Genomic DNA, 12,054 nt, shown 5'->3' with positions numbered 1-12,054 from the left:
CTGTTGTAATGGCCCCTTTCTAGCAGAGAGCCTTCACCTAACGAACAACGCTTGTTCCACCCGAGTAAATTGAACGTGCACTCCTTAATTTTACTCGACAACACCTCTTGTGCATCCCTCCTTTAGTCGTGATCCAACTCACAACAACAACACAATCTGCAGCTTTGGTCCATTGCCTCAAATCGGAATAGCCATTTCCATATGTATGTTTGTCTCCTCCATCGGTCCGGTCTATCCAAAGCATTCTATGGTCCAATGCCGTATTATACTCTTGATATACAATTGAATTCAACATATTTAATAAAATATAAATACATAATATTTCCAAAACTTACAAAATAAATAAATAAATTTGTTATAAAAGTAATTTCATAAAATAAAGCAAATTACTCGCTATTAATAATTAAAATAAGGGATAATTTACTTTATATTTCAAAATATAAAAAATAATTTACTATTTATTTTTTATACAAAATTTTTACTAGCTCATTTTTTATATCACACGCCATAAATTGTATTCCCCCCAAATAAAATGACAAGCTTGTGGCCTATTCTACAAAATCGGGTGACAAATTTCTGCAATTTAAGTTCGCTTGGCGGAAAAAAGAACGAGGAAAGGCCGTTTATCTACAGACCTGCCACTGGTCATGGGAAACGAAGAGAAGAAACGGAGAGAACTGGAGAGAAGAGTGCTGGAGAAAGTGGAACAAGCTATCGCCTCCGTCCACAACGCCAAGGACGTCGACCAAGTTATTGTAGCTCTCTACTCCGTCGCCGTCTGTCTTTTCCCCCTTCATCTCCATTCTCTTTCAGGTTCTCAGTTAATTTCCTTTTACCTCAGAAGTTTAGCTATTTAGAGTAATATAAGTTGATTGCATATCTATGTATATGATTGTGCGTATATGAACAGTATAAGTATTGGATTGCTAATAATTTTTTATTTCTGTTGTGGGGGGCGGATGTAGGTAGTGTTGATGAGAAATATCGACAAGAGGTACGCATTTTATGCATTTTCATGTGAGCCTTGAGTCATCGGATTAGATTGTTGAATCAAAGTTGAGAAAAACATGAAAAAAAAATGTTCTTTTTCTTTTTTCTTTTTTGCTTTGTTCCTTTTTGTTGAATCTACGCATTGTTATGTAATTTTATTTGGATTAGTTATGGGCTCTGGAGGCGCCAAGTGGAGATGATAAAACTGAATGGTGTAATGTCTTCTACAGAGGAGCTGCGTTCCGTGCTTTTGCTAGAGTTTTGTTATATGGTAATTTTGGTTGGCCCTATTATTATTACTAATAACAATAGTAGTTTGAATGATGCTTCGATGTGGTAATATGGATATTGGGCTAGTGAATTTGACTATTTATATTACTGACCGATATATAGTAGGAAAAGAGTTATCCTCCTGCTGCCAAATCAATTTTTAGGAGTGGGACGGTAGTCTGCTTTATTTTGTTATGTATATGGTATCAAAGCATATAGCATTGATTTGAGTAATTACTTGACATTAGCAATGTGAGTTTTCATTGATCTAGAAATAAGTTGCATATTTTCATAAAAAAGAAAATATTATGTCCTGCATGGTTATTGTCTTATAGATAAAGTTCTATGCTGCCACTAAAGTTCGCTAGTGCAGGAAGATTGCTGCTCTGGCTTGGCCATTTGCACTAATGTTGGTAAAATTGTCTTTAGATGATCTCCAATGTGATTCTTTTCTACAGATTTTGTTCTCTTCTTCCTTTTGGACGTCTGTATCTAGGTGTGGCTGTTTCTAACTGAAAGACATGTCATGGTGTGCAGATGTTGCTTCCGATTGGCTAGCCTGCTTTGCAGCTTCTGCAAGGAAACATGTGTATGATGTGTTCTTTCTAAATGGCTGTGCTGCTGAGATAGTTCAGGTGGTGGTTCCTTGTCTACAGCTCAGCGGAAGTGGTGGTCATGATTCAAGTGCTGTGTGCTTGAATGCTGAAAGGTAATAAGTTGACTATTTCTTACTCACTAATTTAACTGGGTTCCATTTAAAATTACTATCAATAGGCAGTTTATCATGCCATCCTGTGTTTAATGCACATTTTTACATAATCCTCACTCGCAAGTTCTGTAGTTGGTTCAGTATTACGGAAATGAATCACAACCACATATTTTTTATTTTTATTTTTTCGGTTTTAACTTATGTTGACACTGTAACATGATGATATCATTGAACTTGTAAAGAGCCTAACGGCCCAACAGCATTCCGAAAATCAAGTCGTGTGACCCTCAAAGATTAGATTTCATCATATTGTCATCATTGTTTTTCTATGTGTCAGTTTATAGAGGAAACTTTCAGATCAAATGTTTTTGATTGTGGGTTTTAAGGTTTATGTCTCGTATACTGATATAGTTGGTTTATGAGTGCATTTATAGTAGTCACGATATATCAGGTCCTGATCTTGGCCGATGAGTTCTACAATCACTAGTCGTCACTGACTGTTTCTAGATGGATCGGGTTTAGAAAGAAATGGGCTGAGCCTCCCTTAACTGCAATTTTTGGTTACCAACTTGGTTGATATATTCAGCTTGGTCTTTTATACCATGCATTTCCATCATGTTAGGAGTTGGCTTTGGTTTGGGTGTTGTCATTCTTTTTATATACTTAAGTATGGTTCGCAACCTTTAATGAGGTCTGTAATGTAAAATGCTGGTTTTTTGTTTTACTTTGGGAAGTGATCACGAGTATTACTTGATCCTAATTTGGGACATAGCTGTGTAATAAACTTTTATGGATACATGTCTGAAGAGTGTAAATATATTAGTGGTCGCCAGAGTCTGAGTTATGCCCTACTGATGGTGCATGTTTCATCATCTAATGACATAACAGAAATTGTATATGTAATCAAATGAGACTAACATATGACACCATATTCTGCAGCTGTTTTATCACTAAAAGGATGTTTAGTTATAGTTGCATGTATTACGAATTCTTTCTGATGCAATTTTTCAATAGACTGCTTGTGCTTTGCCTGCTGGAGAATGATCTAATACTTCAGATAGCTAGAGAATTTGCTGGTGGTGCTCAATTTCAAGATCTCAGCCATGAACAACTCAAGCAGGCTATTTCCAAGGTCTCACAGCTTGTTACATCTATTCCTGACAAAGCAAGACTAGGAGCTCCTACTTCACTCTCCTCACAGTATCCTTATCTTGAATTCAAATACAAGTTTTTTGTCTACTTTTTATTTATATGTAATAAAATTGTACATGCCCTGTTTGCATATAATCTTCAGTGATCATGAGCCAGATTCTACGAATTAGGTTCTCAATCGAAGTATGTCGAATAATGCCCTTAAACATGTTTCACCCTCTGCTATAACCAAGAATGAAACTCGCATCTGACATTTGATTTATCTGACAAGCGAAAAGAAGAGACCTCCATGCAACTAATATATCACGGTCTTGTTGTTTTTAACATGCAATCCGCTTCGCATTTTGGGTGATGGGGCATAATTTGAGTTCAATCTTCCTAATTCCCTTGTTGGTCTGTTTTAATCTTTAATTGATATTTCCAGTTTGTTTTTCGAAAGACTTACCACTCAGCTTCTTCAAGGAGCTGAGGAATGGGATATGATGTTGGTAGATGAGACAGCTGCTGCCGAAGACACTCATATGGATGGCTCTATTCGTTTTGTTGGAGAAGCATTTGCCCGCATTTGCCGTAGAGGGTCTGCTGGTATTTCGGAATTCCTAAAACCTGAAGTGCAAAATTCTGGGAATCCACATATTCTGACCTGTGCAAAGTAGCATTGAACTCTGGTTTTTACAGTTTCTACATTTTTGCAGATGTGCTGTTAAGTGAGATGATTCCAAGAATTCTTGGACAAGTTAGGAGTGTCTTGTCATCAAACTCTGTTCTGGCCATTAGTGAAATATTCGACTCAAAACCTGGTTTTCGCTTCTGGTTGAAGATCATGGAAGCAGTAAATGATTCCCATTCTGTGGAAAGAATAGCTGAAGAACTCTTGCATCAACTAGCTGTTCAAAATATTAATGATGTGGAGGGTTACTGGATTTTGTGGATACTTTTTGGTCGAATCTTTAAGCGCCAAACTCCAATCAGGCACGTAAAGACTTATCATGCATTTTCTTTTTTACCTGGAAGTTCCAATGAACTGTGAGTCTGTGAGGGCCTTTCCCCTCTTTCTCAGGTGCACAAACTCTGTACTGTTTTAACTTCAAATGGTGTCCTTTGCTATCGATGCATATATTGCCACTATTCATAAAGATAAAGTCTGCCTAAACATATATCAAGATTCAAGATGAAATGGATGGTTCAGCAATAAGTTGGTTTCTGTCATGAATTCTCTCCTCCTTTGAGCTTATCATCATGATTGTGCACTTCCACACTAGCTTCACGTTCCCTTATCTGTTTGAATGAAATCTTGGGATGAAACCTTCATTTCTTACCGAAAATGTGGCTGTGGATGTTATTGTAATCTTCTACCCTTTTACTTTCCAGGTTCACTTTTGTGGAAAAGTTTTTACTCTGGAAAATATTTCCCACCTGTTGCTTAAGATGGATTATTTACTTTGCTGTGCTTGAATGCACCCCTAATAGTGCTTCATTGAGGTCTTATAATGCTCATGGTCTCTCAAACACAGTGCACCGTCTTGTGGTAGCGTGGTCTAGAAAAGAGTTTGTGCAATCATCTCCAATTGAGCAGCAAGCTTGTATCCTTTGAAATCGATTACCCATGGTAGTATCAAAGCTAAAGTATTTTCTGAGTATGTTGCTATCTTGCTTGCTGTTGGCACATTCACTTGTAACATCTACAGATGGTGTTATGGAATTTAAAATTCCATTTTCAAATCAGAGCTCCTATAAATCTATGAATAATTGCAAATCAAGTATCATCATCTAATTTATTTTAGAAAAATCATTTTGTTGTCATTTACTGATGTTTCGTTATAGTACGGTTTTTCTCCTCCAGCACCTTAACATAGGATGCAGATGTAACTGCTGCTTTAGGCCTTTGCCTGGAGAAGATGGGTAAAGAAGATCTAGATGCAACGAAGGATGGATTGCACTCGATTCTTCAGGGAATTAGTTGTAGGATTTAATTCCTTTTCTCCTAGTTGAAAATCTTGTCAAATGTTTTGTATAAAGTGTGTATACGCGTGCTAAATTTATAAATTGCTTGCAGGTAGGTTGGAGAGTCCTGTATATTTGATTCGAAAAATGGCAAGCGCTATTGCTTTTGTATTTTCTAAAATTATAGACCCGCAAAATCCTTTATATCTTGATGATACTTCTCGTGAAGAGACCATCGACTGGGAATTTGGGTTAGCAACCCGCAGGAAAGGGGCTCTCACAACGCCAGTACATGATGGAGATGAAAGGACTGTTGAAAGAGAAAACTCTTCTTCCACGTTGTCTGGAAAACAAATTCAGAAAGGAGAAGAAAATGGGGTTGGTAATGCAGCGAAAGCTAGAAGGAAGAAGGAATCTGCATTTACTTTAATAGACCCAGATGAGGTTATTGATCCAGCAACAATAAATGAGTCCACCTTTTATGAAGATGAGAGTGACCATGCAAGTGAGGATTCTGAGACTTCAAGCGACTCATTGTTGCAGCCATATGACCTGACAGATGATGATGCAGATCTGAAAAGAAAATTCTCCCAGTTGGTTGATGTGGTTGGAGCACTTAGAAAATCAGATGATGCTGAGGGTGTAAGTTCAGGACTATTCACCAACATTTCACGTGCCTTTTTTCTTATAGTAATCTTTTAAGCTGTGTGTGATCAAATCAATTCATTTACATTTGTTGGGCTCATGGTATGAAGCATATTTACCCATTATATAGTCTTAGGTAAATTAACTAGCTTTGTCACATGTCTGTACAGTTTTTACCATGTGTTACTACAATTTGTTCTGTTACTAAAGTTCACCCGCCCAAAAGTCCAAGGAGTTGGGTGGTTATTTGCAAAGTTCATCAGGGTAATGTTTGATTATGAATGTGTCTGAGATGCTTAAGTTGTCCAAAAGAGCATTCCTTAAAAGGTTGACAATATCTTCTCCATTTTGCAGGTGGAAAAGGCGCTTGATGTTGCTGAGAAGCTTATCCGAGCATCTCCAGATGAGCTTAAATATATGGCGGGTGATCTGGCTAAAACTCTTGTACAGGTTCGTTGCTCTGACGTCACAGTTGAAGGAGAAGAAGAATCAGCTGAAGAAAAGAGACAAAAGGCAGTAGTGGCATTGATTGTCACGTGCCCTCTTGAATCTCTTGATAGTCTGAACAAACTGCTTTATTCACCTAATGTAGACATCAGTCAGCGGGTAATGATTTTAGATATCATGATAGATGCAGCTCAGGAACTTGCAAGTGCAAGAATATTAAAATCAGAACATCGACCAAAGGCTCTCATATCATCCACTTCTGATCAACCATGGTTCATGCCAAGAAATACTGGTCCTCCAGGAGCAGGGCCTTGGAAGGAAATCTCTTCAACAGGGACTCCATTGAACTGGTCTTATTCTTATGAAAGAGAATTACCTTCCAAAGCAGGGCAGATCAAGAGGGGGAAGACTCGTCGATGGAGCCTTCGGACAGCAATACAGGATAACCAGATGGAGTGGTCTCAAAATAGCTTCCCTCAATATGCAGCAGCGTTTATGCTTCCTGCCATGCAGGGATATGATAAGAAGAGACATGGTGTTGATTTACTGGGAAGGGATTTTATTGTCCTGGGAAAGCTAATATACATGCTTGGTGTTTGTATCAAATGTGCAGCAATGCATCCTGAAGCTTCCGTTTTGGCATCCCCCCTTCTGGATATGTTAAGATCCAGGTACTGACGATTTACGCCTGCCTGTAAGTCAATAGTGGTTATTGCTTGACTTTCTATATTTGAGTTTGTCACTTGTTGAGGATGAATGAGACCAATGTTCTATGACATTCTTGAAGTCATCCCTTTCCTTAACTCAATTCTTACGACTCTTTCTTGCCTCATACTGCCAGGGAGATATCTCATCATGCAGAAGCATATGTGAGAAGGTCTGTCCTTTTTGCAGCTTCATGTGTTCTGTTGGCCCTTCATCCCTCGTATGTTGCAACTGCTGTGGTTGAAGGGAATATTGAAATTTCTGAAGGGCTTGAGTGGGTTCGCATATGGGCACTGCAGGTTGCTGAATCAGACACAGACAGAGAATGCCAGACGGTAAGCAAGAAATTTTGCTTACCAAAAGCTGAATTTTCATATGCTCATTCTTCTCATCCTTCTTAATCCTACTTTTACCCCTGCCGAGTTTGTAGAATTACTGCCGGCTTGAAACAGAACTTCAAATGACATCGCCGAAAGTCTTGGTAACTTGTTGCAATTTTTGTTAAATCATTTAGGAGAAAAACTTGGCTGCTGCCAGAGTCCTGCAGTACACATTTTATGCTACATGTTTCCTATATGTCAAAATCATCTGCAACGCTTTAAAAGTTCTATGACAGTTAGACACCTCAGTGCATACCAGGACAAGTGGTGCTGCAATTTAATTTTTGTAAACCTTGACTTTGTTTATCAAAAATTAAACCTTCAATTTCTTATAGAACCAATACATCGATTAAGAAACTAAAAAAGATCAAGTATGAGGAACAAAATATCATACTAGCGATATTTGACGAAATTTTAAGCGACTCCAAACTGCATTTTGTTATTTTACTTTTACGCTTGAATTTCTTTCGTTCTTTCTTTTCTTTAATGATTTGAAATCCCTTCTCAGTTTAGCATTCTTGTCTGAATCTTACTTGCTTATTTAAATCCTCTCATATCACTGTCATCCTGTATGCAGTGGATTATATTTTCCATTGATTTGATTCCAACGTGCAATGTCAGTACCTTCTTACATATCCTATGTACACCTACATAGAATTGCCAAATCATCGGTCATCATGTATGCCTATGACTATGTCAAGCCATTTTGAATCAAACCAGTTAGTCTGTGATGGTTTTAAGCACTCTGCATGCTTATCGTGCTCTCTGTTCTATAATGCAGCTGGCCATGGCATGTCTACAACTCCATGCAGAGATGGCTCTGCAAGCTTCCCGGGCGCTTGAATCCTCAAAAGATGCATCAACTGCAAAGAGTATTAGTCTATCCGCAAGTGTCTCAAAGAGATCAATTAAGATCCCCTATTTAGATTAGTAGGATAGGTATTTTGGTAATTGCTGCTTGTGTATTCGCGGAAATTCTTTTCTGTGTAGAAGGGTGTGATGGACGATTTATTTTAAATACATCTCGAGGGTTAATTACACATAGGCCCTCGTTGCTACCTTTCAAACTTTTGAATGATCTCTTCTGTTATATTTGTAGCGGAACCAGTGCTGAAGCCAGAAAATTGGCATCCTTATCAAAATTTAATTAATTAATTTGGTGAATAAGAATATTAAATTCATTAAAAAAATTAAATTATTTATAATAATTATTGTAAATCAAATGCAATATATAATTATATAAATACAGCAAATTCTTGTAAGTATTACTCCAACAACGAATTGATATCAACAAATAACTAAGGTTGTTTATTTGTCTTGAGACATGAATAAAAAGTTACTAAATAAAAAATTGAAACTACTAATTGAAAAATTCGATTAATGAACGATTAAAATTTTGTATAAACATATATTTCTTCCAATCAATTCACAAATTCACTCTGACACTCTCTACAAGAGCGAAAAAAATTATTTGAAAGAAACTAAATTGTATTTTATCTAATAAATACAAATAAATTACAAAACTAACAAAAGAAACAAGATGGCCGAAAATCAAAATACATAAATTGAAAATAAAAAACATCAAACATGAAGTAAGAGGAATTTTTGAGATGATTCATATTAAAAAACTCACAAGATGTAGCAAACTCATCTTCTTGGCTAGGTGGGGATCGTGGGTTATATGGAATGGAGAGGGTATTTAAAACTTGGGTGATGAGAGCAATTGCTTTATAGACAAACTAGCCGTAGACACGTGATGCGTGAACAAATAAAACAAAGTTACCATGAAAATATTAATATATACTAATTAATGTGTTTAAATTATGTACTTTGGTCAAATTTAATATATAGCATCAAGTGAAATGAAATAAAATTTTAAAAAAATCAAATATATACATATATCATCCGAATAAATATGTGATCGAGATATATAAATCTATATATTTACAAAAATACAAATATAAACATTGTTAACAGAATTATACAACCTTTTTCTTTTGCCTGGATGCGTGGAATTCGCTATCGATTCTCATCCTGAAATAGACAACTATGTTCATTATTCAAAACATGTTTACCCATTGATCAATATCAGAAACAATTCCCTATTCAATCAACTGATGAGGCTACAAACTTAGGATCTTAAACGCATGTCAGAGCACATATGAGATCTCACTGTCATTCAATGACAGACTACGGATTCCATCTTGGGACTCACCGTCCTTAGTATATGTTCTGACTACACTAAACAAAGCTTATAAGAACCACATCAAAGACATGATCATCTCTTTCCAATTCTAAGATACAACCATCACATGTATGTGACTATCGTGGTTCCTTAAGTCAAAGGACTAAATTTAATATTATCAGAGTCGAGAAGTACTAGTCATACCGACTAAACTTCAAAGGCTTCCACCCATCTATCACCGATGAAATGCGACACTCATATAATAAATGTAACACTTAGTGCAAATCTCTCAATGTCCACTCTAGAGGTTCTTAACTTGGAACATGTCAGATCCAACCCTCAAAAGTTGGTCTTATAACTGTCATCTAATCCGCAACCCAACTACATGGGTTGTTCGATTGGTTTGTGGCTTTGTTATGATATTAAAGCAGAATATAAATAATAAACACAACAAACATATTGCCAATGAATACTTACTTTGTTCATTTAATTCAGTATTACATAAAAAGGAATTGCTAAATAAATTATGAATGTCAATCTAATTGGCTTTGGTCACTTATTTAAATAATCCTTACTTGACCTAAAGCTAATCGCACATGTATATCAAATTTATCTTCTCAAGATTTTGAGCATGAGCAATCTGCGAAACCGATTTGGTCAACGAATCTGTTGTGTTTTCTGCAGATGTGACATAGTCCAACCGCACGCCACCTCTCGCTACCATCTCGCCTAGTAGATGGTAGCGTTTAAGAATATATTTAGATCTGTGATGATATCTTGAATTCTTTGCTTAGCTATAACTTTTTGTTATTACAAGAGATAACTACTAGGTTGATAATGCTAGGCATTACACCCAACTATTGGATGTAGTTTTCATCCAAACTTCTACTTGTTCAGCTTTTGTAGTGGAATCCACTATGTTATCATGCTTGGAACTTTTTCAAGTTACCACATAACCATTTTGCCTTAATATGAATCTAGATTAAAGTTTGGCACCATCTACATTAGACTGGAATCTAGCATCACTATAGCTTTCTAAATCAACTCTCCATCATTGTACACCAAGACTGAGCTCATACTGTATGCTGCTTACGGTGCATAAGGGATGTCAAACATCTTTCTAAGCTCCTCATTAGACTTTGAAGATTGAGTCTTGGAAAGTTTAACCCCATGCCTGGTCGAAGAAATTCTCGTTTGGAATTTTCCATCTTTAATCTCTTCAAGACATACTCGAAATTCAAGATTTGGATCATTCCTAACATCCTATTGGATCTATCCCAAAATATCTTGATGCCAAGGATGCAGGAAGTCTCATTCAAGTCTTTATTGAGAATTGCATGGATAACCATGCTTTATTGTCTCATAACATCTTGATATCATTCCAAATGAGCAAGATGTCCTCCATATAAAGCACTAGGAACGCAATTGAGCTCCCATTGCTCTTTTTGTATACACAAGAGTCGAAGTTATTCTTGACAAAACTATAACCCTGTATGCCTTTGTCAAAATGTATATTCCAACTTTAGGAAAGTCCAAGGCTTGTTGGAACTCATGGAGTCCATCCTGGATCTCATAGCCTCAATCCACTTTCTTGAATCTATGTCCAATATCGTTTTTCCATATGTTTTTGGATCATTATGCAACAAACATCTCAGACCTAGAAACCCATACCTCTCAGGCTGCTGGGCTACTCTAGTCAACTTTCGGAGGATTAGAATATTGTTAGGAGAACTATCAGTATGAGAGATGTTGCCATATCCAGCTGAGGTGTCACTTCACTTGATTCCTTAAGGAACAACTCCTCAGGTATTTGCTGGAAAACTTTTTTCTAGGAACATTGTGTTTCTCAAAATATTTTTTTTTTATCCGGAGTAAAAAATAATACCTTGTAGTTTCTTTGGGATAACCGATGAACCTACACATACTAGACTTCGAGTCCAGTTGTCTCCTACTAGTCTGTTGACGTATATTGGGCTACCCCACACTCTAAGATATTTGTAGAATATAGATTTTCTATGCCATATCTTATATCGCGTTTGGGTTACAGCCTTAGAAAACGTCATATTTAACAACTTGACCATCATCTCAAGAGCATACTCGCAGAAGGACAAAGGTAAAATCAATTCAACAAAGTTCAATTCCTTCTTTTCATAAATGTCGTTCCAATTTTGGCATTCCAGGAGGAGTCCACTAATAGAGAACCCCATTCTCTTTTAGATACTCCAAGAACTTCACATTCAAATACTCACCACCTCGATCAGATCAAAGAGTTTTAATTTTGAGATTAGTTTGGTTCTCCACTTCATGTATAAGTTCCTCGGACCTTCCAAAGGTTTCAGACTTGTACCTCATCAGGTGAATACAACTATACTATAATTGATCATTGAAAAAAAGTTATGAAGTAGGCGAACCCAACTCTAACATACATATTTTTAGTGGCCCACAAATGTTTGAATGAATCAAATCCAACAAACTGTTGGCAAGTGTGGTTTGTCCTACAAAGGACTTCTTAGTCATTTCTCTTTCAGATAGAACTAGCAAGTTGGCAGGTTGTCCGAATCATATATTTCTAAATTTTGAGTCTACCAACTTTCTTATCCTATCTTCAAAAATATGACCTAGCTTAC

The 12,054-nt window shown here is 36.6% G+C and overlaps 1 protein-coding gene across 3 annotated transcripts; it reads left to right on the top strand.

Annotated features, from left to right (window-relative positions):
* Window positions 1-539: 539 nt before the first annotated feature.
* EMB2423 (telomere length regulation TEL2 family protein) lies at window positions 540-8,309 on the top strand. 3 transcript variants are annotated; one of them, XM_088878332.1, is made up of 14 exons: window positions 675-813; window positions 966-994; window positions 1,159-1,261; window positions 1,634-1,673; window positions 1,798-1,969; window positions 2,984-3,169; window positions 3,546-3,706; window positions 3,817-4,093; window positions 4,493-4,704; window positions 4,985-5,083; window positions 5,178-5,707; window positions 6,065-6,828; window positions 6,999-7,197; window positions 8,024-8,309. In XM_088878332.1, the coding sequence occupies exons 2-14, from the start codon at window positions 975-977 to the stop codon at window positions 8,171-8,173; spliced, it is 2,913 nt and encodes a 970-aa protein (XP_088734458.1). In that variant the 5' UTR covers window positions 675-813; window positions 966-974; the 3' UTR covers window positions 8,174-8,309. The 3 variants fall into 3 exon arrangements, with proteins under 3 accessions (XP_011072973.1, XP_011072972.1, XP_088734458.1); XM_011074670.3 differs by lacking the exon at window positions 1,634-1,673 and having other exon boundaries at window positions 542-813; XM_011074671.3 differs by lacking the exons at window positions 1,634-1,673; window positions 8,024-8,309 and having other exon boundaries at window positions 540-813; window positions 6,065-6,851; window positions 6,999-7,139.
* Window positions 8,310-12,054: the final 3,745 nt, after the last annotated feature.

Source organism: Sesamum indicum, linkage group LG3 (genome assembly GCF_026168435.1).
Source record: "Sesamum indicum cultivar Baizhima isolate 11 linkage group LG3, ASM2616843v1, whole genome shotgun sequence".
Classification (NCBI taxonomy): Eukaryota; Viridiplantae; Streptophyta; class Magnoliopsida; order Lamiales; family Pedaliaceae; genus Sesamum; species Sesamum indicum.
The sequence above is the reverse complement of the archived record's forward strand: the minus strand, read 5'-3'. Positions and strand labels throughout refer to the sequence as shown.

Coding starts and splice junctions, on each gene's coding strand:
- EMB2423 (XM_011074670.3), top strand. CDS start 648: ATGGGAAACGAAGAGAAGAAACGGAGAGAACTGGAGAGAAGAGTGCTG. Junction 814..965: donor TCATCTCCATTCTCTTTCAG/GTTCTCAGTTAA, acceptor GGGCGGATGTAG/GTAGTGTTGATGAGAAATAT. Junction 3,170..3,545: donor CCTACTTCACTCTCCTCACA/GTATCCTTATCT, acceptor TGATATTTCCAG/TTTGTTTTTCGAAAGACTTA.